The sequence below is a fragment of the Perca fluviatilis genome, chromosome 10 (assembly GCF_010015445.1).
Source record: "Perca fluviatilis chromosome 10, GENO_Pfluv_1.0, whole genome shotgun sequence".
Lineage (NCBI taxonomy): Eukaryota > Metazoa > Chordata > Actinopteri > Perciformes > Percidae > Perca > Perca fluviatilis.
The window spans coordinates 19,569,398-19,597,269 of NC_053121.1; the positions used below are offsets into that span (position 1 = coordinate 19,569,398).

The 27,872-nt window shown below is 42.1% G+C and overlaps 2 protein-coding genes across 4 annotated transcripts; one reads left to right on the top strand and one right to left on the bottom strand.

Moving 5' to 3' along the window:
* Nucleotides 1-137: 137 nt before the first annotated feature.
* On the bottom strand, nucleotides 138-8,449 carry dele1 (DAP3 binding cell death enhancer 1). 3 transcript variants are annotated; one of them, XM_039814393.1, is made up of 12 exons: nucleotides 8,254-8,449; nucleotides 5,749-5,881; nucleotides 5,198-5,300; nucleotides 3,984-4,128; nucleotides 3,587-3,790; nucleotides 3,389-3,471; nucleotides 3,174-3,267; nucleotides 2,870-3,012; nucleotides 2,580-2,738; nucleotides 1,851-1,943; nucleotides 1,079-1,232; nucleotides 138-914 (listed from the first exon to the last, which is right to left on the bottom strand). In XM_039814393.1, exons 1-12 carry the CDS (start codon nucleotides 8,282-8,284, stop codon nucleotides 661-663), a joined length of 1,596 nt encoding a protein of 531 aa, XP_039670327.1. In that variant the 5' UTR covers nucleotides 8,285-8,449; the 3' UTR covers nucleotides 138-660. The 3 variants fall into 3 exon arrangements, with proteins under 3 accessions (XP_039670327.1, XP_039670326.1, XP_039670325.1); XM_039814392.1 differs by having other exon boundaries at nucleotides 138-911; nucleotides 1,073-1,232; nucleotides 8,254-8,448; XM_039814391.1 differs by having other exon boundaries at nucleotides 1,073-1,232; nucleotides 8,254-8,448.
* A 6,552-nt stretch (nucleotides 8,450-15,001) lies between these two features.
* bicc2 (bicaudal C homolog 2) lies at nucleotides 15,002-26,102 on the top strand. Its single transcript, XM_039812686.1, has 19 exons — nucleotides 15,002-15,275; nucleotides 16,447-16,493; nucleotides 16,846-16,915; nucleotides 17,057-17,136; nucleotides 17,404-17,565; nucleotides 17,661-17,714; nucleotides 17,961-18,176; nucleotides 18,287-18,538; nucleotides 18,739-18,870; nucleotides 19,174-19,363; nucleotides 19,719-19,846; nucleotides 19,970-20,175; nucleotides 20,785-20,890; nucleotides 21,420-21,459; nucleotides 23,328-23,491; nucleotides 24,285-24,498; nucleotides 24,896-25,062; nucleotides 25,271-25,370; nucleotides 25,485-26,102. Exons 1-19 carry the CDS (start codon nucleotides 15,002-15,004, stop codon nucleotides 25,613-25,615), a joined length of 2,733 nt encoding a protein of 910 aa, XP_039668620.1. The 3' UTR covers nucleotides 25,616-26,102.
* The last annotated feature ends 1,770 nt before the right edge of the window (nucleotides 26,103-27,872 follow it).

The following is a 27,872-nucleotide window of genomic DNA, read 5'->3' on the forward strand; positions in this document are numbered from 1 at the left end:
TTGTAAAGTTATTTCCATACAGAACAGGACAAAGTTATTGCTGAATACAGACAAACCACTCCCTGTTCCTAGAATACGGTTTCTGCTCATCGGTGAATTTTAACAGCAATGATACAATAACAAGACAGCCATACAACTTTTTTTTAAATAGTTTTACTTAGCATGTGTCCATGACAGAACAACATCCTCCTTACAGTGCATCATAATTCACTTTGGCATGTTTAAAGTTAAGGTTGGACTATCACAAAGCTTTTCCCTTTGTCACTTCTATAGTTGTTCTTTTACAAAGATGGTAATGGTTTTATTGAGGGTTAACCTATGACACTAATTAAAAGGCACCTAGATCACATTAACTTATATAACAAAAAAAAAAGAACTAAATAGAAACAAATAATTAAAAAAACCTCCTCATTCTACATATAAGACCTTGTATCCAACAACTCTTTCAGACTTTCAAAAACACAAATCTTAAACACCATAATGTCTACTCATATATACAAGTATATAAAAGGTATAAAATATATATAAATGTAAATACATCTATTCAATCTAATCCAGACTTCACAATATGTACACACCTAAGACACTTTGACCTTTCTCCTCTGGTGAAAATACATTCACGCTATGAAATACATTCCTCATTTGGACCTGCTCAGTAAACTATCCTATCCCTACAGTCCACTGGCAGGCTCCTCCCTCACTGCTGGGGTGGAGGTGAATAGGCGTGGAGGACAGCGGCGGGGGGGCACACAGGCTCCCGGTGCTCCACGAGTGAGGCAGTAGGGGAAGGGTGACGGGGCGACTGGTGGAGGGAGAGACGCGACTGCCGAGAGAGGAAAGCCGCTGCTGGAGCTGACGGTCGGCTGCAGAGAAACATGGAGCTGAACGGATGGAGCGCAACACGGCATCTTCTGCTGAAGAGGAGAGGGAGACAAAAGAGGAATCCATTGCTCATTCCCTCAGATATTATCACTGCTGTCTTGGCTCATTAAAAGCTTGCCACGTGCGGTGCCATCACTAATAAATGCACAATATGCAATGATCAATACAAATGTGAAATTTGTGTGCTTACCCTTACTGAATGTATCACTAGGAGGCGTCACTAAGCTTTTAGCGTGCTTGTTGCCTGCTTGAGCCGCTCGTTTGTAGTATTCAATCGCTGTCCTCAGATTCTGCTGCACCCCAATGCCGCTCTCAAAACACTGACCCAGGAACAGCAGGGCGGTGTCGTCCTGCACACATGAACAACTAGAATTACCGCCTTGCTCTTGTATGCCTCTGCCAACCAGCCAACTTGCAGTTTACATCCATGTCTGTCCAGACTCATCATTTTGAAGTGAAGACTTTAAGGGCAATTTAATAAAAAGGTATTCAGCCATGGCTGTCGCCGGGCACGGAGGCATATAAATAAACATGATTTTGGCTTTTTCGTTTTCAAGAATAACCTTTTATATCAAGAACTTGGTGGCATCTGTGCAGAGACAGGCTGGACACGTAATATTACACATTGTCAACCGACACCAGGAACTTAAATAGACATAGTAGTAAAGGGAGAGGATGGAAGATGTCACTATTCAAACAAACAATCACAATAGCCCCGCGTGACACTCAACACTGGGACATTCAGCAAGGCTGCAGCAATAAAGTGATTTGCAGCAACAGTAATTGATAGGATTACTTCAACACAGCTGCAGCACAAAGTCTAAGTAGGGATGCTTTACAGATAAGCGGTGATATCAAAAGCCGAAGATGGTGGGGATACTCTGTTCGCCAATACAGAATGACTGAGAAGGGACAGTGGGAGCGTTAAAGCCACAGATAAAACTCTTGAAGCATCTAGAGGCACTCACTCCGCTCTCTGCAGCCATCTTCAGGTAGTGGACAGACCTGCTCCCGTCTCTCACCGGCTCCTGAGTGTAGACCGAGGCCAGGCAGACCTGAGCCTGAAGATAGAGAGACGGAGAGATAGTAGAGTCACTTCTGTTGGAATACACCAGCATAAAGTGATCCACGGTTAGCCAGCGTGGTAAACAGATAAACAGAAAATAAACGCTATATGTTATATGTTATATTTTCATGGCTTAACACTGTTTTACTTTTCACTGGCTCTTTTTAATCATTATAATATTCCTTTTTCACAAAAGACATTTTGACTTAATAATAGGTTGTTGTTGTTTTTTTAAAGCACAGATTTTACTAATAACATTTATGTTGACTCTGTTCTATTCAAATGTCCTAGTAAGCCATGACAGTGTGAGAGCGAGCCAGCATGCACAATACCAGGACCCTGAAACGGAAGTAGCCAAATTAAATTCAGCCAACATTTATTTTATTATACCTGCTCTTTTTGTACTGTGAGATGTCTAAATGTCTCCTGTGAAATTAGATTTTTAAACAAGTTATTAAATGACTAAGTTGAAGTACAGTATACGATCTCATAAAATTATAAAGTGGAAAAGCACTGTTGGAAAATTATTATTTTAGGTGTTGTTAAACAGTTCTTGAATGTACCACAGTTGAAAAAGGCATTGTATGAAAGAATGAGGAAGAGTTAATAGGATTCGGTCTTGATTTCATACCTTGGTGAGTCCAGCTGCAGCAGCCTGTTCCAGTAAGTTGATGGCTGTATTCAGCTCCTCTAAACTCTGGTGCCCCCTGCTGGTCAGGAGCAGCTTTGCATAGCGGTACTGAGCCTGTCTGTGACCCCCAACCGCTGCCTGCCAGTAGTAATACAGAGCCTTGAAAAGAAAAAACACACAAGAATGATCTCTCAACATTGATTTTTTTCATATTAGGAGGAGCATAAGTATGATTATTTTAAGAATGACGAAGCACTCAAAAAAGTAAAGTGTGCTGTCTGGATTCTCACCTTCTCTTTGTTCTTGCTGACTCCTCTGCCTTTCTCGTAGCACACACCCGTGTTAAACTGGGCCTTGCCGTAACCCTGCTGAGCTGCAGCTACAAAACATGTAAAAGCTTCCTCGTAGTTCTCACTATTGGAACTTTGTAGACCTGCCATAAACAGAGAGATGGAGATATAAGTTATGGGAAGAGGAAAAAAAAAAAAAAAAAAGACTATAAAAAGAGAACAGTTGGTTGGTGTAAAATGGATTGCCTTGGGTAGGAATGAATGTGTGAAAATGATTTGGTGTGTAACTGTGTCATATCATTACCAATGATGTTGAGGATAACGGGAATGCTGGTTTCGCCCACATGTCTGAGATTCAATGCTGCTCCTGCCAGCCTCTCCTCATCAGACAACATGTCCTGAAAACACGGAAGAGGAGAAAAACAACAATCAAGCTGAGATGACAAGTTACAAAGAAGAAGGAAAAAAATGCTGCTTTCTTTAAAACAAACTTCACACAAACTAAATGAGATAGTCCACCTTGTCATTAGCATCTGTAGTCTCTGTGTGGTCTCGGTTGGCATCATTCTGCAAAGGACAGGATGCTGACAGAAGTGGTTCCTCTGTGAGTCAGGCAAGAAAAATATCATTTTCATCACCCCTACAAATGTGAGGTCAATAATATTTTGAGAAAAAAAAAAAAAAAACTATAAACAATCCACAGAGGACATAACAAACCAGGTATAGGAGAATCCTGGTTTGGGAGTGCCCTCTGTTGGTCACAGAGGGAGCAGTCAGCAGTCAGATGGTCCTGTTCACTGCTGCTGTGGAGACTGGAGTCACCTGAACTGCTGCTCAGAGACTGGTCTTTGTCCTGTCTCTCTGGCACCCCCTGCAGACACAACACACTGCTTCCTCTGGACAGGACGTCTCGTCTAGACACTGGAGAACCCAGACAACAACACTAAATCAGGATTTTCATTTTCACACAAAATTAAAAAAGGAAATAAGTTTTGGATTTGAGTTGATTAAATATCTGTTGTGTAGAACTATCTTGGCAATGGATTTTATCAGTTTATGTGAAAATGGTGAACCATCAGTGGACCTAGAGCTTAGTTACAATAACGCCACTCACAGATCTCCAGCAGGATGCGGTAGCCACACTTGTGCAGAGTGGAGGGTGCTGTCAGGGCTCCGGGGATCGGATTCGGCTCAGTGCTTGAGGAGAACTGGGAGTGGATCTTCCTGCAGATCTGCATGAACAGAACTGCTGCAGCACCCTGTGGACAGACATCAGCTCCACTGTCATCGCCATCATGAGAACATGAGATGTGTGAGATGTGCACTGCTACTCCTGGCACCCACATACTGTATACCAGGAATGGCCTACGATGTGTCATGGAGAGCCAACAGTCAGCGGGTTTCCATTTCAACCAAAACTCTACGCAGTGGTGTTGAAGAAAAAAAGCAGCGAGTTGCAGATGGAGAATATGTGTGGGTAAGCAGTGGATGTGAGCAACTGTGACCCATATAATGTCGCCATCTCATATTTTGGCAAAAGGCCAAATGTGCCACACTGCCTGATTCATATTTGTTTAATGGTTGTATTTACTTTTACACTTGTAACATGAACTTCTGCAAGCAAGCAACTAAGGCGATTCCTTTGAGTTTTTAGTTGATACACCGTTAAATACAGAGCACTTTTAGTATGAAATAAGTGTGGAGATGAGAACAGTGGCACAATTTTGTCTGCAGCAAAGATCACAGTTATGGAGGTGGACTGGTTTTGAATGGTTGCTTTAGTGTCTGTTCTTTTTCTCATGAAGGTTGTAGTTGGTTATTGCAATCACAGTTAGTTCTAAAATCGATTTACAGGTGGAGTCTGGGAGTCTTGAACTCAACACCTAAAACAAATACACCCCTCCCATCAGTGCTCCTTCAGACTTACAAACTTACCATCCCTCTCACTCCCACTGCCATTTCTTTATACATCCATAGCCATTCCCATCCTGTGCATGAGCACAAACCAAATAGTGTTGGGTGGATTGGTCCGAAATGCTTTGTTTGTTTCCCATTTACAGAGCCAGGACTGGTGTATGAACACCGTTTTTCTTTTCAGCGCACACACAGGACGGACAGCTAGCGGACCGCAAAGAGATATTTGCTGAATTTGCAAAAAAGAGTATTGGATTAGAATCGCAGACTCCACCTTTAATACTAATAGTTGTCAAATAGTGCATGGAAGCCAGGCCATCATGCACTATTTCTCTAATCAGTCCAGATATCCAAGTAATACTGGACCTATCAGTAAATATGTTAGGTCTTTTACATTTGAAAATGAAGACATACCCATCCCACAGCATCCAGGGCTGTGTAACGTGGAAGCTCAGCATAGCCAAACTGAAAGGTCCTCTGTTTCTTCCTCCTCTCTCCATCCTCCTCTTTCTGAGAGCTAACAAAAAAACAGTACAAAAAACATATAACAAGTATATGTCTGTTTCTATTTCCAGTATATCGTATGAAGGCATCACAGAAATACTCTGCTTAAGGCGCAAGGCTTTGTTTTTGTGAGCTTGACTAACAATGTCCATGCTTACAGCAGATGCTGCTGGATGATGCAACCAGCTGAAAGGAAGGCAGCAAGAGAGCTGCGGGTGGAGAACGGGTTCAAAGAAGGGGTAAAGGAACAAGAAAGGAATGGGATGAGGGTCTCTGAGGTTTGACCTTTTAAAAGTTTTCTTTTCATCAGCTGATAATATGGCTGGTGGTTTGAGGGCAAAGAAGTCGTGAGATCAAAGTGAGACCACCAGTGTTTTTCCATTTCTTTCTTCTTTCTTTCCAGGCTTTTCTCATCGGACTTGGACAAAGTTTGAACAGTGAAAAAGAAAGGATAGAAGTACCTGATGTCAGAGGAGTGTCGAGACCTGGAGAGGACAGCTGAACTGTTGATGACCTCAACCTCCCCCAGTCCCTGAGACTGCCCCTGGTTCTGGGGAAGTCGCAGGGGGGTGCTGCCATGGCATCGGTGCAGAACTGAGAGGTGATGGGAAGACAAAAACAGCAGAAATTAGACAATAATGTCCAGTGCTCAAATGTCAGGGAGAGATAGGAGATTCAGCCTCCTCAAAACTACCTGACATACAAAACACGGTCTGTAATTTCCTAATAAATTTCAAGGAAATTTCGATTTGATTCAATTTATAGGCTGCGTTCGACATGAGACGATATCGTGTGCCCACTTTCAGTTCCATTTATATCAACTCACAAAAAACAACTAAAATAGGATTGAACAATTACTGAATTCCAGCCATATAAAAGAAAAACACAATAGAAAAAAAAAGAAAAAATATAAAGTGGGAATTACAAAATAAAGGCACTTTCGTCTTAAAGATGATATGTACCCGCTGCCCTTTGCTGTGTGTCATCCCCTCTCTCTCCTCTGCCCTTTCCTATATTCTATCTGCACTATTTAACAAAAACATAAAATCAATATTCCGATCCATATCGATGTATCGATACACCCTTAGTTACTTTGGTAGTTTATAAGCAGTTGTTGATTTTCAAAGCAGAGAACTGCTGCATTTAGGAACCCAATTAAATGTTTATTCATGAATCACTGGAACTTTGTTCTCCATTTATGCTGAATTGTATGCTTGACTGTAGACCCATTTCACATTGTTGCATGTGTAGCTGACCTGCTGTGCACTGACAAAGAGACTCTCTAGATAAGACAATAGAACTAATTGGAATTAATTAACTAGAAGTGAACTCTGTCTCATATTTGCCTATAACAAGCACCCCATTACAAAGTCCTTTTCAGAAACCTTTCTACACAACAGCTTATCTGTTAATTTCTACAAAATTACAAAAAATGATGGGAGGAATAAAATAAAGTGGTAGCTTTTATTACTATGCTTTACTGCTGATATGATGGCGTATTAGAAACCAACACCATCCATGAGATTTTATTAATCATGCTTAAAACTGACCATTAAAACATTAGCAAGTGATTAATTAACTATATACCCGATTTGGGTAACATCTCGTAAAGATACAGTTACATTGTCAGTGTTTTCCTTAGGTTTTTCGAATACTTATGTGTGTGTATTTTTGCGAGGATTTAGGCATCCTTCCTTAAGAAAATGTAACAGTTTTCAATTTAAAATAAATGTAATTTCCCCATACATGTTGTGTCTCTTTGTGGAATTTTGCATCTCTTTGTAGCCGTGTTGTGTCTCTTTTTGGTAATTTTTGTTTTTGGTTCTCTGTGGTCATTTGGAATCTCTTTGTAGTCGGCTTGTGTCCCTTTGTGGTAGTTTTGCGTCTCTTTTTCACATCATTTTGGACCATTTCGTAAAACGAAAAAACTAGAGCAGATAATAAATAACACTAAGACAAAACTTGTTAAAGAAGTCCAACTACAATCATTAGATTAGTTACATTAATTTGGCTTAGGTGATGCCCAAAACAGCTCGGGTGCTGTACCTAAACCTTATAATGGCAGGGAAAGCCCTGATTATGTTATTATGTTAAATCAACTACCTAGCATCTTGAAATTGAGGTTTGTTATATGGTCAGATTTAAATGCCATTTGCACTAGCACTTAGACACAGCATCAAAGTCCTGAAATATCTATTTACCAAGGAATAGGCTATTAAAACCCAAGTAATGAGATCTGGTTGGTTAACTTGCGTACACTGACTTGCATGAAAAGAAATGTCATTATTACAAAGAGTGTCAGGGTATTATAATGACAGAGGTGTAGTTTTGGAGTGCAATACTAATGCTGTATAGTTGCTCAAAATATATGTGCACACAGATGTATACAGAGATGAGCAAAACCCAAATATAAGTTATGAAAATCAGTAATAGCTTATAAGTAAATCCATGGCATGCCAACTAAAAAGTAATACAATTAAATCCAGAAATTGCTATAATAATAATTAGGGTTAAGATAAATAATTAGGATAATAAGAGCCAAAGACAAATCATTTAACACATATTTTTCCAAATAACACACACAGTATAGTGTCTAAATGCCATATGCGCAGGTCACGTTATTGACATTTGACAGCGTTAACAGTTCAGCCATTAGTTAGCGTTACACAGCGGGTTGTGACAGCAGGTTAGTAACGGGAGCTGACTGCACTGACCAAAATAAACCGGGTGACGGTGTCAGTTACACTGACAGAGTAGTAACTAACTCGAGAAAGAAAAGTTCAAAAGTTTTTTAAATATATATATATATGAATTGACTTCACTATAACCCTTAACGTTAGATAAAAACAGCTAACGTTAAGCAACACGGGAATCACTATAAACGGCGTTGATTTCTTAATAAAAGCGATATTTGAAGAAACGACATGGTGGCACTAACGTTAGCTTATGTAAAAGGGGAGTCTCACCTCTTCCAACAAAACCTTGAACTCTCCACATGGTTTGTCTTTTACGGCAGCTTTAACTAAAGACTTGTCTCCGAAAAGGCATGTTTAGATTCATGTGGGTCTCGGACTCTGGCCCCATGAAGCAGCCGACGGCTCTCGCTCCAGCTGCAGCAGTTTGGCTGCTGGTAAATAAAATCTGTCACGAGATGCTGTCGGAAGACCACCAACCCGGAAGTGTCTCAGGTGACGAGTTTGAGAAGGCTCACAGCGCCACAGCGTCACCATGCGGGCTGATGGGGACCGACCATAGACTGTATAATATGGGACCGACCATAGACTGTATAACATGGGACTGACCATAGACTGTATAATATGGGACCGACCATAGTATAATATGGGACCGACCATAGACTGTATAATATGGGACCGACCATAGACTGTATAATATGGGACCGACCATAGACTGTATAATATGGGACCGACCATAGACTGTATAATATGGGACCAACTGCAGACTGTATAATATGGGACCGACCATAGTATAATATGGGACCGACCATAGACTGTATAATATGGGACCGACCATAGACTGTATAATATGGGACCAACTGCAGACTGTATAATATGGGACCGACCATAGACTGTATAATATGGGACCGACCACAGACAGACTGTATAATATGGGACCGACCACAGACTGTATAATATGGGACCAACTGCAGACTGTATAATATGGGACCGACCACAGACTGTATAATATGGGACCGACCACAGACAGACTGTATAATATGGGACCGACCACAGACTGTATAATATGGGACCGACCATAGACTGTATAACATGGGACTGACCATAGACTGTATAATATGGGACCGACCATAGTATAATATGGGACCGACCATAGACTGTATAATATGGGACCGACCATAGACTGTATAATATGGGACCGACCATAGACTGTATAATATGGGACCAACTGCAGACTGTATAATATGGGACCGACCATAGTATAATATGGGACCGACCATAGACTGTATAATATGGGACCGACCATAGACTGTATAATATGGGACCAACTGCAGACTGTATAATATGGGACCGACCATAGACTGTATAATATGGGACCCACCACAGACAGACTGTATAATATGGGACCGACCACAGACTGTATAATATGGGACCAACTGCAGACTGTATAATATGGGACCGACCACAGACTGTATAATATGGGACCGACCACAGACAGACTGTATAATACGGGACCAACTGCAGACTGTATAATATGGGACTGACCATAGACTGTATAATATGGGACCGACCACAGACAGACTGTATAATATGGGACCGACCACAGACTGTATAATATGGGACCAACTGCAGACTGTATAATATGGGACCGACCACAGACTGTATAATATGGGACCGACCACAGACAGACTGTATAATATGGGACCGACCACAGACAGACTGTATAATATGGGACCGACCACAGACAGACTGTATAATATGGGACCGACCACAGACAGACTGTATAATATGGGACCGACCACAGACTGTATAATATGGGACCGACCACAGACAGACTGTATAATATGGGACCGACCCACAGCAGACCAGTGGAGTAGGCTAGTACACTCACCTAAAGGATTATTAGGAACACCCGTTAAATTTCATGTTAATGAAATTATCTAATCAACCAATCACATGGCAGCTGCTTCAATGCATTTAGGGGTGTGGTCCAGGTCTAGACAATCTCCTGAACTCTCCATTCTGAATGTCAGAATGGGAAAGAAAGATGATCTAAGCAACTTTGAGCATGCACAACCTTGAGGCGGATGGGCTACACCAGCAGAAGACCCCACCGGGTAACACTCATCTCCGCTAAAAATAGGGAAATGAGGCTACAATTTGCACGAGCTACCCAAAATTGGACAGTTGAAGACTGGAAACATGTTGCCTGATCTGATGAGTCTCGATTTCTGTTGAGACATTCAGATGGTAGAGTCAGAATTTGGCGTAAACAGAATGAGAACATGGATCCGTCATGCCTTGTTACCACTGGGCAGGCTGGTGGTGGTGGTGTAATGGTGTGTGGGAAGTTTTCTTGGCACACTTTAGGCCCCTTAGTACCAATTGGGCATCGTTAAATGCCACAGCCTACTTGAGCATTGTTTCCGACCATTTCCATCCTTTTATGACCACCATGTACCCATCCTTCTGATGGTTACTTCCAGCAGGATAATTCACCATGTCACAAAGCTTGAATCATTTCAAATTGGTTTCTTGAACATGATAATGAGTTCACTGTACTAAAATGGCCCCCACAGTCACCAGATTTCAACCCAATAGGACATTTTTGGGATGTTGTGGAACGGGAGCTTCGTGCCCTGGATGTGCGTCCCACAAATCTGCAAGATGCTATCCTCTCAATATGGGCCAACATTTCTAAAGAATGCTTCCAGCACCTTGTTGAATCAATGCCACGAAGAATTAAGGCATTCCTGAGGACGAAAGGGGGTCAAACACGGTATTAGTATGGTGTACCTAATAATTCTTTAGGTGAGTGAATATTGGACCAGTGCATAAGTGACTGTGTGAGGTGTTGAGGTGTAGTCTACGGTGTAGGTCAAGCAAAGTTTATAATCACCGATGGACTGTAAACTTTGCTTGACCTACACAGTAGACTATTTTATACAAACAAAGAAACAAAAACTAATGAAGGAAACATAGCTAGTACAGGAGAATAAAAATAACTAATGACATAATAGATAGATAGATCGATAGATAGATAAATATATCTAAAATCCTGTCATAGGCAGGACGTTTTCCTGATCTGTGTGCTGCAGGGCTTTAACGACCCTTTGAATTTTACAGCTGAGTTTAAATTGCAACAAGAATGTGAAGAAAATGCTGTTATCTTTGCAGTATTACATTACAAAAAAGTAGTAGGCCTAGATGTAAGAGTATTAACTCACCAATGGGGCCAGTCTTACACCACAAAAACCCCATTTTTAAATATAAAATCAAATATATATATATATATATGTATATTAGAGGTACAGGCTGTATAAATAGGGAACTGCATTTTAAAAATGTCATGTCAAGTGCACGTCTCTCAGTTTGATTGTAGCAATGCTAAAATATAAATACCCTGAAGGAATTAGTATTGAATACCTTAATTCATAAAAATCAATCATTTGTAGAGATCCAGCTCACCAAGGAAAGCAATATTTTATTTTCACATTTTCAAATGTCTGCACAGAGACCACCAGGCTTCATGATGTGTCTAATTAAAAAATAATCAACTTTTTGGCATTAATTCCTAGAGTTCCTGCTTCTGTAGCACTTCTCTCTCATACACAATTTCTCTGAGGACACATCAAGGTAAGGTTTTTCTTAGGATTATAGTGCCAGCTCAGTTTTTATATGAAAATCTATCTATCTATCTATCTATCTATCTATCTATCTATCTATCTATCTATCTATCTATCTATCTATCTTATCTATCTATCTATCTATCTATCTATCTATCTATCTAGATGAATACAGGATTCACTCATGCATGGGTTCAGGGGTTGATTTACGTAGTAAACCGCCCACAGCTCATCAGTCACCCTGCGAGACGGTTTGGCTTTTCTTTAGTCGGTTCAAACAGTGACGCACCCCCCGACTCTTACTGGAAACACACACTCTTCTAGTCAGACGGGGCTAAACTGGGGGCTGTGAGGAGATCTGCAGTTGTAAAGTCAGACTAAACTTGGAATAATTTACTCCATGACCAGTTTCCATGGTGACACGGTGATTTTGTCTTTCACTTACCATCCTCCTCGGGCGTATGAGTCTAGCCTGCAGTAGTTTGTAAATCTCTGCACTGCCAAATAATATTTGCTGATTCGCCTGGGGCCAACTTTTTCTGGGCAATATGGAAAACATGGAGTTGAGCTGGAAACAGAGTCCCACTAGACCTGACTAATTGCGCAGTTTGTTACCATGTTTCAGTCTGTACTCAATTTCTCAAGTTTAGGAAATGTAAAGCAGGGAGGGGATTTAATAAGTGCTAAGCAATTTTTTAAATCTCATTAGCTCTTTTTTGTAACTTTTAAACCATTTCTCCCCCTGTAATTGGACTTTCTGGCTGCCTGCTTGTTTACAAATAAAAGGGTCTCAAGGCAGTAAGTGCAGTAATGGAGCTGGGTATTATTGAAGGCAGTGGTGGAAAGGAACTAACATTTACTTACAGTTTTTCTCAATCGATTTGGCACATTTACTGAAATAAACTTACAATTGTCAAAACTCTATCAATCACCACACCACGTGTTACATTTAGCACACCTCTCTATGTGACCTGCAAAAGGTGATTACACAATCAAAAGAATTAACTCATGTTCAAATGTAAACAAATCCATCAATGAATAAATCATTGTCATCAAAACAAAAAGGTTCCTTATCATTGCCTAGACCAAGGCAGTCAAAATGCAAAGACATCTTGTCAAATGACATTTTACTCTGAAAGTGATAGTTACCCACCATGTAATATTGTCCAATTGCATTGTATACTTGGGCAGCTGAATAGTATTGCTGTTAGCCATGGCAAACACTATATACTTTCAGCAAAACATTAATTTCTCATTGTGTGTACACACCAGCCAACCGCAAATACATAAAGAAAGCTTGTACAGAAAAAAAAGATATACAACAGCAAAATTATCAGGAACTACTATACAATATGTACATGGAAGAAAACACAGGCTGACCAGCCTCTGTCATACTTAGGCCATGGTTGATTATTACGTCTATATTGTTGCCCGTATCTCATTTGATGTTTCTCTGTGCCTTTGCCTTCCTCTGGCTCATCCTTGTCCTCTGTGTCCCCCTCTCCCTCTTCCTCATCCCCTCACCACACCACCCCCTCTCTTACGCCCCTTCCTCTTGCACGGGCAGGCTCTTGCCCGTCTGTCTCCTGCATGCTCCATATTCCACAGCTGTAAAATTCCGTCTTACCCTTGCAGTGTTTGAGAACTGATTGATTATGAGTTTCACCCATCAGCTAAATTGGACAGAATTTGCAATTTGCTCAAAATTTTGAAGAAATTGTATTGTTCCCCATCTAGCCTTAGTCTATCCATCTGACAACTCTTACAACAATACCACATAACTATTACTTATCTAATATATGTGTGACAGCTTATTGTGATTGTGGTTGTGTTGTTGGTTGCTCTATTTAGCGCAGGGATTTACACAATGAACATGTGTATACTTGCATTTGAGAGTAATATGATTCAATAACAAATGAATGCAAATCATTTTGGCAATTGTAAATGACTAGTCATGTGAACAACTGACATAATGTTCATATTAATAGTCATATAGTTTAATAAAGTTTAGTAGTCATTTCGACAATTGTGCCAAAGCGATTGAGAAAAACTGTAAGTACTTTCTGTAACTGCAATTAGGAGGTATTTGTACTCTACTTCAGTACTTTCATTGAATGCTACTTTATACAGCTATAGTTACTAATTACTTTTCATATAAAGAGTTTACATAAAAACATAAAATGCTACATTACATGTCATTTAGCAGACGCTTTTATCCAAGCAATTTACAATTGCTATATGTCAGAGGTCGCACAACTCTGGAGCAACTAGGAGTTAAGTGTCTTGCTCAGGGACACATTTGTTGATGTATCACAGTGGGAATCAAACCCAGCTCTCCCCCACCAAAGGCATGTGTCATATCCACTGCGCCATCACCACACATTCAGAGTAGCCCAAACTGAACAGCAGTGTATTGTCACGTTTCAGATGTCTGTGAGTTGAGAAAATTGATGAAAAGTCTCTGTACATGTGACTATATGTGACAGGTGTATTAGACTTAAGCACATTTTGAATGGAAATGAGAAAACTCGCTTATGTCGTTAGCAGTCTAATACTGTCATTTATAATAAAAATATCACAGAGGACATTTATCAGCAGAATAGGTACTTTTACATTAGATACTTGAAGAACATTTTGCTGACTTAGCAGGTTTTGAATGCAGGACCTTTACTTTACTTTTACAGAGTTTTTTCTTCCACCTCTGACTGGAGTTTTTTTTTTTATCACAAGCATTGTTGCAAAGCTCCCCCTTCACACAAACATCACACACTCGCTGCTGCGATACACCCCTCCACTCCCTTCACCCCGACCTCTGGAATCTCAAGCCCTCAGAGGAAGGGGAGGGGGGGCAGACATGGACAGACGTGCAGTGAAACCCAACTGGATGACCCGTTTATTTTGTTAGCTGTGTGTGCTGGTGTGAGGATTTTTTTTTCAGGAAGAGTGTTTGTCTGCGGGGGTGAAATGTGGCTCTCGTCTTATCACAGGTCTTGACTTGACTATCCACATAATCTGTGGATATTGAATTGAGGATTACAGAGGATTTGTTCCGAGCAGAGTGAGCCTCAGCTGAAGTTGTAGATTTAGTTTGTTGGTCTGGAGCCCCTCAGATAGAGAAGACATAGCCTGTGTTAGAGTAAAGTCTCTTCCTACATCTGTGCACTGTGATGCCATAGCAGTAAAACCTCCATGCCTAAAACAGCTTGAAGAGAGAGAAAGAGTTAGATTTGCGTTCTAAATTAAGTGAAGGGGGCGGGGGATTTAAAGAAAAGAAACAGGGGGTGTTTCTTGCCCCTCTCTCTCCCCTTTTTTTTCTCTCCCTGCTGGTCTCCTTGGTCACACACATGCACACATCCTCACACGCACACAAACACTGACGAAGGCTCAGTCCTGCTATGGCCACCACCACCACCGAGGAGAGCTCTCCTGTCCCGGCGACCATAGCACCCCAGCAGCCTGACTTGGAAACTAGCGTAGAACCCGGCTCAGCATCAAAGCCTGAGCCCAGCGAGGCCCAACGTGACGGGGAAGAAAAAGAGGATGAGGAAGAGGAGGAAGGTGCAAGCTCTGTGCAAGGGCAGGAGAATGCAAGAGGGAAGAGTCTGGACCCGGAGTGGGTGGAGGAGAGGTTCAGGATCGACAGGAAGAAGCTGGAGAACATGTTGTATGGTGAGTGACCTGAGATGTCAGACTGTCAATGCCATGCACCTGGACTCCATGGTTTTCCACTGACATTGTTATCAACTTCATTCTCACATTCCTCTATGAGCTGCTTTTTCTGATGCCTATCATGGCCTCCCTGTGTGCTATTCCTCACAGTTATCTACCTGACCCTGTGTGTCTGTCAGGACCTTCAGCTGGCTGTGTCCTGGTTGTCACCATCAGTATAACTGCCATCCGCTTAACTCCTGTCGCTGCATCATCGTGATTTATGACCTGCAATGGCTTATGCATTTAGAAGTATTTTTTTTGCTATTATCATTCCTGTTGGTGAAGCAGAGGTAACTGCCTCTGTTACTTATCGCTGCTTGGCAGGTTTATGACAAATGCCTCCCCTGTGTTCCTGAGGAAACTCTTTCTGTTTGTGCTACTGCTGCAGATAGAGGCCTATGTTTGTCTGTTTGTCCTCACGCAGACTCTTGATGGGAAAGCTGGAGTGAATTCAGCTCCGATAACTGTGGGCTGTTTTAATGTGTGTGCATGTGGGACTTTGCTTTTGTGGCTGTTTAAGCAACGTCAGTCAGGCAGTAGATACTGTATCTCGTCCCTTTAGGTGATAACCTGTCAGACTGCACTCCGATAGGCTGAGGAGCAATCTCTTCTTTTTATTTTTTTTACACATTCCTTCTTGATCTTGCAGTTGTTATTTCATTTCTTGGTCAAGTGGGAGGTCTTTGCGTCAGCAAATGCCATTGATGTGATTAGCTGTCTCTAGGCTAATTTGTGGTTGCCCCCAACCACCACCTTCTCCCTCCACCCCACACTGTTCTCTTGCCATTCCTCAGCTCTGGCCAACGTAACCCATAGTGATAAGGGGGGGGGGGGTTTCCAGGGCCTCCCCCCCGCCCCGTACCCTGTAAATGTCACCGTGGAGCGATGGCCTTTTAAAATTGTTTATGTTCCCAGCAACCTCTTGTTCCAGTCGCTTAGCAAATTGCAGTCAAGTCAACATTTAAATGTTGACTTGACACACATGCTTGATATTGAACACTTGTGTTGTAAACAGAGGAATGTTGTGCTGCGGACCAACACAACAAGACAAATCCCACTGCAGGAATATTGAAATGTGTGTTTATCTTTATCTTTCCTTTTTGATGTTTGATTGCTATGTGTCTTTCAGCTCCAAAGCATGGAGATGGTGAGACAGGAGAGGAGTTTTTTGAGAGAGTAAGTCAACATCGGGAAACATTTTATTCATAAACCAAAATAAAATGTAGCTGCTCTCCTCAGTGCATAAAGCCTCCTGGTTAATGTAGCTTACAAATCAGTGAGTGCATCTCTGCCTTCATTTTAACATTTGTTCCACACTCTGCATCCAGTGATTACAGGTTTTATGAAGGAGATAATTGCAGTCTTTGAAATGCAAATGAGGCATTGTATTCTTAGGTCGACGAGATCTGCTGTGTGTGTGTCTGGATGCGTTTATGTGTGTGTTTTGATTGTATGTGCTGTGATTTGTGGCATACAATGAAAGCTCCGGGTTTTTCCGCACCCTCTCCTATTGTTTGTGCTTCCAAAGGTGATGAGAGAAACTGACACTCAGGTGAAATGGCCATCCAAGCTGAAGATTGGAGCCAAGTCAAAGAAAGGTGACAAATTCTTGATATTTTCAGTCACACCTCATCAGTGCTCTGCTCTGTGTTTCATCACCTTCCTGTTTTCTATGTTCTATGTTTACTGTGACATACTCAACTGTGTAGAACTTAAACTGAACTCTTATTTCCATCTAGATCCACATGTGAAGGTGGAAGGGAAGAGGGCCAATGTTTTGGAAGCCAAAAAGCAGATACTAGAAGTTCTGGAAACCAGGGTAAGAGCTGTGGCGTTTGATTTTCACAATTTGATGATGTGCTTTTACATGTGCTCTACTTTTCTCCTGCTTCCTTATATAAGAAGTTGATTTTGAAAATATTTTTGCTATAAAATTTAAGTTGTAGGAGGGTGAGACTTTGCAGCTGCGGCGTGCATACTGGCCGGATCTTTTTCATGTTGAATCTGCCCCCATGGACTTCTGAAGGCGACTAAGTACTAAAGAAGTAATGTGCACAAATGACATGGCTGTTTATATAAAATCCAGGTCAACAAGGTGACTCTAAAGTTGGACGTGGCCTACACAGAGCACTCTCACGTGATCGGGAAAGGTGGCGGAAACATCAAAAAGGTGATGGAGGTCACATCTTGTCACATCCATTTCCCCGACTCCAACCGACACAACGGTACAGGGGAGAAAAGCAACCAGGTAACAATCTTTAATGCAGCATTTTCACAAGCCACTAACTGCAGCTTTGAAGGAAATTCATTTAAATATTCATTTGTTTTTTAAACATTGACCAGGTCTCCATCGCTGGACCCATAGAAGGAGTGGAGGAAGCCAAGAGGATGATAAGAGTGAGTGGTCCATGTACAGTCTCAACAGAGAAGACCCAGGATAGATTTTTTATTTGTCTCAAAACTTAATTTCTTCACTCCTGCCAAGACACAGCGATCAATAGAATGATTAATAGAATGGCTGGCAGGAAGAAGACAGGTAGATTTGTCAAAAAGCCACACTCTGTCTCACATCTCTTTATTTCCCCCCTTCTCTCTGTGCCTCCTCTTCATCACACTCTATCCATCCAATCTTCCTCGTCTAAGGACCTGCAGCCATTGTCTTTGACCTTTGACCTCCCAGTCAGCCTGGTGCCCCAGCCTCTGCCAGATGCAGGCTCCCCACTCATCCAGCAGGTAGTGCAGACTTTCGGGGTCAGTGTGAGCTTCAGGGCCTTGCCACCTCATCCTCAGGCACAACCCAACTTCTATGAAAGCTGCTGCACCGTCTGGGGCCTGCAGGGAAACACAGCTGCTGTAAAGGTTAGTGTCGAGCAAAATACGAAACCTAGTTTACAGTTTATACACATTACAAATAAGGTTTAATTCATGTTTAATATCATTTTGTGTATTTATACATCATCACCTGGCAGAAGGCGACCTGCATCCTGATGGAGCTGCTGCTGGGGTCAGAGGTCACAGGCGGTATAGTGAGCAGCCAGATGGATGTCACCTCCCAGCAGCATCTCTTCCTGTTGGGGCAGAACGGAGCTCACTTCCTGAGCGTCATGCACCAGACCCAGACCCAGATCATCCTACCAGACCTCAGTTCTCCTCAGGGCCCTCCGTCACTGCTCATCCAGGGCAGCGCTGACGGAGTGTGTCTGGCTCGGCAGCAGCTCATGGTACAGTGAGCTGTTTCGTTTTTGTTAGGGTAGACGTGTTGTAAAGAACAATCCTAAGAGGTGGCGAGTGCATTTGTTTGTTTAGTTTTGTTATGCTTGCGTATGTCAAAATGTATTTTTCATCCTTGTTTCTTGTGTTTTCTTTATCTGCTGTTATTTAACATTCGGCGTGGCATATGTGTCTTTGTGTGCGCACCTAGGACTGTCTGCCTGTGTGTTTGATGTTTGACATGCGTGAAGATGGGGAGGCAGATCCTTGTAAACTGGCACAGATGATGCAAAACCTCGGAGTCTTCATTAGTGTCAAGCCCAAAGTAAAACAGACCAGCAAGGTACAACTTTATCAATGTAGCTTGGCTGCTTTGTTCTTGTTAGAATCACCCCACCATCTACAATAACAATGGTAATTTTGTTGTTTTGTTGCCTGCTCGGCTCATCTTTTTAAATTCACTTTAAATCTAGGACTACGCTATAGAGCTTGTGGTTGCTTATTTTCATTCGCACCAGATTAAATAAGAAATGTCTATTGAATGTTCACTTTGATTTTGGATGCAAAACATCTCTCCCCTGTAGTCTCACATGTTGTGTTGGGTTGAATTCTGATGTAAAACTCTGCATTGGTGTATGTGTATCAGTCAGTGGTGGTGAAAGGTCTGGAAAGAAACATCTCCTGTCTTTATGAGGCCCGCCGTTTGCTCCTCGGGTTAGATTCCTGTGAGACTGCCAAGGTAACCGTGATGACCCCTGACCCCGTGTTAGCCGGCAGCGGGCTGACCAACTATTGGCTCAACATGTTGCTGCAGCAGCTTCGTCTCTCTGAGCAGGGTGAGCAGACACACATATATGTATCTCTGTAGGTGTGTTTCCATCCAAATGCCATGGAAATTGGAAAGCCACTGTGTTAAAAAAGTGCAACATAATTATATATTTTGAATTCTGTAATCATAACATGTTTTGTGCAGTCTCTGTAAAAACGATTTCTAAATCCAAATATATATGATTTGACCTCTTAAGTGTTCCCCCCCATTTCTGGGGTTTCTATTCAGGCTGTGTTTTATGCGCCCATTCAATTTATGCCATGGATGGAAACTTATGTCTTGTGTTTTACCTTGTGTCTTTTTTATGTTTCCCTGTTTTATTCAGTAGTACAAAGTTGTTCATGTTCCCTATTGTTGATCAGGCTCTGTGCTAGCTCCCGAGCAGCTGACTGGTACTAAGCCCCGCCCCTCACCTCCACCAGGTCTCAGCACTCACACTGATGAGGGGAGGACAGGACTGAAGGGAACAGACAGCCGGCCACTGGAGAAGGTTTGTTACTGTTTCTAGTCAAACTGTTCATATAGTCTGCTATCAGTACAAAACAACCCCTTCCTGGTAGAAACACCTCACTAGAAATTAACACAAAGCACCAAATTATCTCCTCTCCTTCAGATCCTAGAAAATGAGGACCAGTCTGGCCAATCGGAGGATGAGAGCTCTAAGGTCGGGGTGATGTCATCATCTGAGGTGTGTGATGCAGTCAGCAGCATCAGCAGGGTGGGATTGATGGGACGGAGAGGGAGTTTCCAGGGTCCTGAAATTACCAAGGTGTTCGTCCAGGGCAGACGCCATTCAACAGGGCAGGCGCTAACTTACAGGTGAGCATTCACTGATAAAAACACTTGTTTTCGTCACTTGTGAGGTCATTGTGTTGGCCTACATTCATTTCCTGATGACTTAGTGTTAACCTCAGTGTAATCTAAACCAAGTAACCTAAAAATAAATTTGATCTTGTGGGGACGAAAGTATTAGTCCCATATTTTTGCCGCCTACAGCGTGGTTAATACACACACACGTACACCTGCATGCGCCAGATCAGTCGAGAGAATACAAATCTTGCAGAAACAGAAAACCCAGTTAGAGAAACCTTGTTGACCACATCTATATTTTCCTTTTCGCTGAGTCTCTGTGTCCTTTTGTGGTTCTCTGGATAACATTTTTTGCTGTGCAGTTTTTATGGAGCAGCGCTCCCTTAATAAAATCCATAATTATATAACTTCATGACACTGTCTTTAAAACCCTGCTATAGTATTGCTGCTGTTGCTCTAGGGAAAGGACGTGTTGATAAGCTCTCAAAGGTTTAAAAGAGCATCACAGTTTAACATAGCCTTGTGTGTGTGTGTGTGTGTGTGTGTGTGTGTGTGTGTGTGCGTGCATACATGTGTGTGTGTGTATGTGTGTGTGTGTGTGTCTCCTGAATGTGCCAGATTGCTGAATGCAGAGACTGAGGGAGGGAGGAGTGAGCAGAGGAACAGCCTGAGGAGAGATGTGACGCTGGCTCAGGATGTTCGCGCTGACTCATCCCAGGCTGAGGTGAGGAAAATCAGGAATTGCAGGTCTCTTTTTTTTCTTCACAAAATGATGCACTGCATCTAATATACAACCTTATTTGGTTATAACTAAATCTCAGTGGAAAGACAATCAAGAAGCCTTTTTGAACCCCTGAGAGACTTTTGACGGTGAAGGTGTGTTTTCAGAGAGAATGACTTGTAGAGGAGGAGGGTGTATGAGAGAGAAAGAGACAGAGGAGAAAAGATTTAACGCCTTCAACTTTTTTTACATCAAACTGTAGAACAACAGGAACATTGTACGTATTCATGATGTTATGTAACCTATTGATTTGCACATTCCTGATCCCAATTGATTTTGAGAATCAATTTTTGTTTCGCTTGCTACCCTGCTTATTTGTCATCTCTCACTCTCAAAGCGGAGGATTAACAAGTTTACCGCCACAGCAGCAGGAAGTATTAAGCCCCCCCCTGCCTGTGCTCAGTAACCAGAGAAAAAATAATTCAGTTTCATGCAATATTTACCCCCTCTATTTCCTGTTTGTGCGTTGAAGGAGTATGACTATGAGAGGAAGAAACTACTGGCAAACAGAGGTTAGTGCTCCTAAATGTTTAATATTTCTTTCTTTCCTTTCTTACTGTGGTTTCAAGAGCTCTGCACAGGCTTCTGCAGCAACAATTAGGCATTACTAACCAAGCATTTCTTTTCTTTATTGATCTATAGTTGCTGTATGCTGCAGATAGATATATTAAAAACACATTTTGCAGGGAGATTTGGCTCAAACATTCTTACTGTATATTGTTGTTTTGCTTGTTAAACAGCCACCTATATACAACCAAGCTGTTTTAGTTCATAAGTTGAACTGAAAAGTTTCAGTTATATTGTTGAGAAACATGATTTAATGTCATGTGATTATCCAGAATGAAGGTGCCTATTTAGTTTATTCAGAAATGTTATGGAGGGTACACATTAATATCCCCGGGCAGAGGCAGGCTTTACATAGAGGGGGCCCATTTCACTGCCAAGACAACTGATGAAGGGGACCCTGGTTATGGGCTGCACTGTGCCAAATTTATAATAGAGTAGAGTATGTGTACACAAACTCACACACACACACACACACACACACACACACACACACACACACACACACACACACACACATCCGCACACACACACACACACACACACACACACATACACACCGCGCACGCACGCACACACACACACACACACACACACACACACACACACACACACACACACACACACACACACACACACACACACACACACACACACACACACAGGAAACAGTACCTCATCCATCATGTAGAATGAAAGATACTGGGAAGATCTGCAGCCAAATGGTACTAAATTCCCTCAGTGTTGCTTTATGGGATTATGAATTAGCAGTCTGAATGGGCCATCTGCCTCACAGTCATTAAGACACCCATATGCCAGTATATGAATGGGACATTTACTCACAAACACACACTCAAGTAACAACCCACCAGTTATAATTGGTCCCATTGATATCGCACTCTTTGGAGTGCTGCTACAGTTTTTTATCACACATTTACATATGGATCCTGTTCTACTGCCAGAAGAGGCCCAGTGTCACTTGTTTGTCATTTGAGATAGCCTGTCTCAGTCTCAGCAATTTGAGTTTCATTAAGTATGCCACATGCTGGCAAGGAGAGGCACTGTTCGTGATTCATTATTCAACACCTGAACCCAGCTTGTCCAATTCAGACTATCAGAGGAGACGTGGACAACCTGCAATGCATTTTCATGATGGGTGGACTGAGGCTATATGCATTGTTGTGTGCTTCAAAAAGTATCCATGTGAATTCTAATTTATTTTTACGCAGCTTGTAAGCACAGCTTTCTGAAAATGTGTGCTCATTCAAATATGTCTCCTAAAAGCTGCTATAATCCATATTTCTATGTTACAATCAAATGAGTATGTGTAATGTGAAAGGTGACGCTAGTAGTGACAAACCCACAGATAATTATTACTCAAATCTGCAGTTTCCATCAAAACCAAGGAGCAGTTAAGCATCTTTTAGCTAATTTTGTTTTTGTAACTTTAATATTTTAGTTCACTCTCAACTCTCAACTGTTGTTTACAGACTCAACAGGCAGCTGTTTTAGCTAAATGCTCTTTTAAACCCACAGTTAGTGACTAACTGGCGAATTTAGCAGCTAACAAGATAGATCTTTCTTTCAGGAGCAGCAAAACAGCTGAAAGAAGACTAAATATTAGATTTACATTTTCAGAGTGGCCAGAAACATGACTCTAAAATGAATATTAATATCACTCCTGATGTCTGAGTGTGTAAATCAGCTTATGGTGATGAGCTTGAGTCAGCTGTTCTCAAGTAGCAAAAACAAATCTGTTAATTCAGGTTTCAAGTATTTATTTTCCTTCTGTGTGTGTTTGTATTTATTATGTCAGCCATGCAGAGGAAGCCTGTGGTCACAGAGGTCCAGAAGCCCACAGACACATGGAGTGGCCTCGGCTTCTCCAAGTCCATGCCAGCCGAGGCGGTCAAGGAGCTCCGCAACATCAGCCGACGCAGCTACAAACCCTACCTGAGCATCTGCAATAACCAGCAACAGGTACAAATGAGCTAACCTAATGTCTGGTTTAACAAACTCAAATAAAAAGGACTTCCAACTTAGCATGGTTCATTTTGATTGTTAATTGAGACTTCTATACTTTTGCTGAACTTGCTAAATTCTTTTGAGCAGCCAAAGCAGTTTTTTTGTTGCAGTGCAGTAAAACAAGCACCCCTATTGCCCTCTAATACAGCCTCATTTATTGGTGTTGCTCTCTAACAGTTTAGAGCATTTATCACACTGTGGGGCAAGCACTGCCAATTTCTATGCTCAATTACCTGGAGTCTGATACCATCGCCTCAGTCAACACAGCCACTCCTTAGCAGCCTGTTTTTCCGGCTCTTTAAAAGCCTCCTGAACGGTTGCTCTCCGACTGCTCTGTAGCCAGTGATGTAGATGCAGACTCACTTAGGCTAATAAGGGCAAGAGGAATTCCTCCAATAAGTTCAATTATCTCTCAGAGACTCAGGCAGCTGGGAGGAAGCATGCACTAGGCCCACCACATTGATAATTTCCAGTGAGAGAGTGCTACTATCACTTGTCAGCCAACATGGGCACATGAGCTTCCTGACTAAACCTGTGGATGATGTCTTATGTTCACTGAAACCCTCTCACACAAGAGAATATGTGATCACTTGTAACCATTTGTCTTATGACCTCTAGCACTGACTAAGAGAAGAGAGATGAAAGAAGGGGATCGTGACAGACGTACAATGTGCTGCTGTGAAATGTTCACAGATGAAAGAAACACTTGTTCATATTTATTGCCGTTAACATTTCTGTCTCCTTCTAGACATGGGCTGCTCAGATGGGAAAGGTGTGTAATGGGAGCAACTGTGAGAACTGGAGGGACAGACGTGGATCCACATCTTCATGCCTGCCTGTCTCTTCCTCCTCCTCTTCCTCCACCTCTTCCCCCTCCTCACCCCCGTCTACTTTCGCGTCATCCACCTCCTCCTTCCCTGCATTTGCGTCCTCAATGAACAGAAGCAGAAGTGACAAACCCTGTAAGTTTGACATATGTGTGTTTTTAAGCACGACGAAACAGTCCCTGCGTTACCAATACCCATACTAGCATACGATTTAGTATGCCAGAAAAAGGATAGCATGTCAAATGCAGTATGCCAAAAAATTACCAGGATGTCCTACTGCATTTGGTCAGATTTTTTGCAGTATGCAAGCCAGCCTGCTTTTCTGGGTATTCTGACCCACACTCCTTCAAAGGGTCAAAGTTCATGGCGCAAAGTTATGAAGAAGCAGTATGTTCCAATTGTATGCAGCCTTCTGCATGCAACAGTACATACTAATTGTAAAAAGAAAAAGTATGCGATTTGGAACACAGCGTGTCCCTTTCTCTCTGACACCGTTAACCTTTCCCTCTGGACTTTGACCTGGGATGTGTAGCGGAGAGCTTCCCGAGCAGCAGCAGCTACTTTGAAAGCGTGTGCTCATCGAGGAGGGCGTCAACCTGCAGTCAGAGGAGCCCCTCCCCCCAAATGATGGATGACCTGCCTGAGCTGCTCAGCCAACTTGGCCTAATCAAATACATCGATGTGTTTGAACAACAAGAGGTAAAGTTCTGTAGAGACCAAATTAATTTTCTCTGAGGCAAACATTTTTTATCATCACTTACACATGCAACACGCTGTGTGGGGGAACTTGCCTCAGAGCCTGAAACACAGATGTACACGAACAAGCACGCACTCACTTTCCCCCAGGAAAATTTGTTATGCATCATGAATGAGCATTATGATGCAACTGTTATCTGTGCTTATCCAGATTGACTACCAGACATTCCTCACTCTGTCTGATGAAGATCTGAAGGAAGTGGGCATCTCCACCTTTGGAGCCAGACGCAAGATGTTATTGGCAATCTCGGGTAAGAATCTGATGTCCCAGCTTGGATTCAGATCTGCTTCTCCATCTGTTAACGAGGTCGGAGGCGCCCGTCCCCTCTCGTGAAATTGATTAAGTAATTTGTCTTCCTATCCAGACCTGAACAAGAACAAGAGGAGGCTCTCAGATACTCCCGCAGTGAAGCCTGGCTACCTGGAAGGTGGTGCTAGTGGTCGACTACCACGAATCATGGATCTAGAAGTTGCTGCTCAGAGTAATCGCTGGTGAGAGGAGATGCCCACCAGGTCTGAGCTCCATTTGACCGACGTGGAGCTATTCAGCCTCTAAAAAAGTATGCAGTGATGCTGTTGCCAGTGCAGAGGTCAAATCTGCTTGTTATTCACCATAAATGGATAAGCATGAAATTGCCTGACAAGCAGCAAACATTATGTAAACATTTTAGTCCAGTGCCTTAATCTACAGCCATACCCCAAAGTGTTTTATACAAAATCAAGACAAGGAGGTCTTCCCTTCCAAACCTCTGATTCTACAAGAAACAAACTGTATGAAACACAAATAAAACATGTGACCACATGTGACATGTTGATCCTTTGTGGTGTCTTTTATCATCATGAAGTGCCTTTCTTATGCAAACTATAATGCTATGTTTTGTGTTTAAGTCCATGTTAACCACTACATTTATGCAATTGTAAATAGATATTTCCAAAAATAAATGACATTGTACTATGATAGTGACAATAAATAAAATGTTGCTGTTAAGGTTTATTAAGGTTTATTGAGAGACTGTATTTTATTTGGGCCTTTTATGCTTTCATTCATTTCATTGTCATTGAGTTGAAAGGAAATGAGGAGAGAGAGAGAGAGAGAGAGAGAGAGAGAGAGAGAGAGAGAGAGAGAGAAAAGGTGGTGTCTGGTGACTGAGGAGGAGAAAGCCAAAGAAGAAATGTTGAATTACAAAAACAATACCAGGGGTAGTATTGCAATTATATAACTATATGCACTTTAAACCCCTAAGCCACCAGGGCAGCCCTCAGAGGAGTATTTTTGATTCAGAAGCACATGTAAACCAGCTGTAGTGTGAACTGGTCCTCTACTCAAAGCCAGGATCAGACCACCAGAGGGCACTGGTGTCCCACACTGTGCTTATAAATTCAAGTCACATTTGTGTTGGACTTGTTTCAGGAAGAAACGCAGTGACAACAGCATTAGAGCTCCTGGTGGACAAGGTGGAGTAGCAACAATCAGATTAGGAAAAAATGAATTAGAAAACCCAAATAGGTAAATGCATTTATTGGTGTGAGGGTAATGTGACACTCCTTTTAATGTGGTTTGGTCTCGCCTGACTGCTCACCTAAAAGTTCCAATTTAATTTATCACTGTTGCCAGGAGTGAAGCCACTGGAACCGCATATGAGTTGTTTCCTGTTTAATTTATTTAGCAGGAAGGCTACACCCAGCAATTTAGTGATTTCAGAGGGACCTCGCTGGCAGAGTATTAACGAGAACGGTATCATCTCGCTCTAAATTTGCTAATTTGGAATAGTGTTGTTGGTTACCACACTGAAGCGAATGATCCAAGAGACCTCCACCGGGGGGCATGTGGGGGTCTGTTCAGATGCTCACCAAGCTGGCTGGTGCAGCAGCAACCGAGCATGAAAGCGAGCGTGAGTGGAAGTGGTGGGCTGTGACAGATTAGGGAGAGATGATCCCTACTTATTACAATGTCTCTGCCAATTACATGTGCAGGCTTAAGACCAGTGATCCTCAAATCTGGTCCTCGGGCCCTGGAGCACTGCTGAATTTCTTTCCTGTCAGGTAGCTAATTGCACTCCCCTGTGGTTGCGGGTCTAAATCGGTCCTTGATCACAAAGATAGAATGAAAACAACCTGAAATAACCAGCAGCAGTACTCTGGACCCTGAGGACTTTGGAGAGCCACTTGGACTTTTCACCTGCTAAAGTGGCAATCATGGCACATGGACGAGTTATATGGTAGGCACGCAAAATTAAACTGTGTCTGGTCTTTTTTATTTAAGTGGTCTAAAGTTATCAATATTAAGAACATGCAGTATAAGTTAAAACTTTATATTATAGGAGATTTGAGTGAGGATATTTTCATAATAATGGATCAAATTACTTATATTGACGAACCCACAGTTAATTTTCTCCACACTCTGCAGTTCTTCTCAGCTTTAAGGAGTGTTTCAGTATCTTTCAGTTTATTGTTTTTGTTCTTATATTGAAGCTCACACTGTTCTGCGCCTCCCTGTGTGCATTCCCAAAGACAAACATCCTTCTAATAGCGCTCTAATAATTAAGAGCAAAAAACAGCATCTCACATTAAATAGCAACCTGTATCGAGCTGCTCCATTTTATCCCCAAAAGGCCCACCAATTGCGTAACCCCCCATGGTGACCCTGGGCCGATGGGAGGATTCTCCTGACAGGGAAGCCACCTGTGGATAATAAAACAGCCGCCAATGAAACAGAGGAACAGAGTGCCCTGAGGATAAAACACAACCACGCA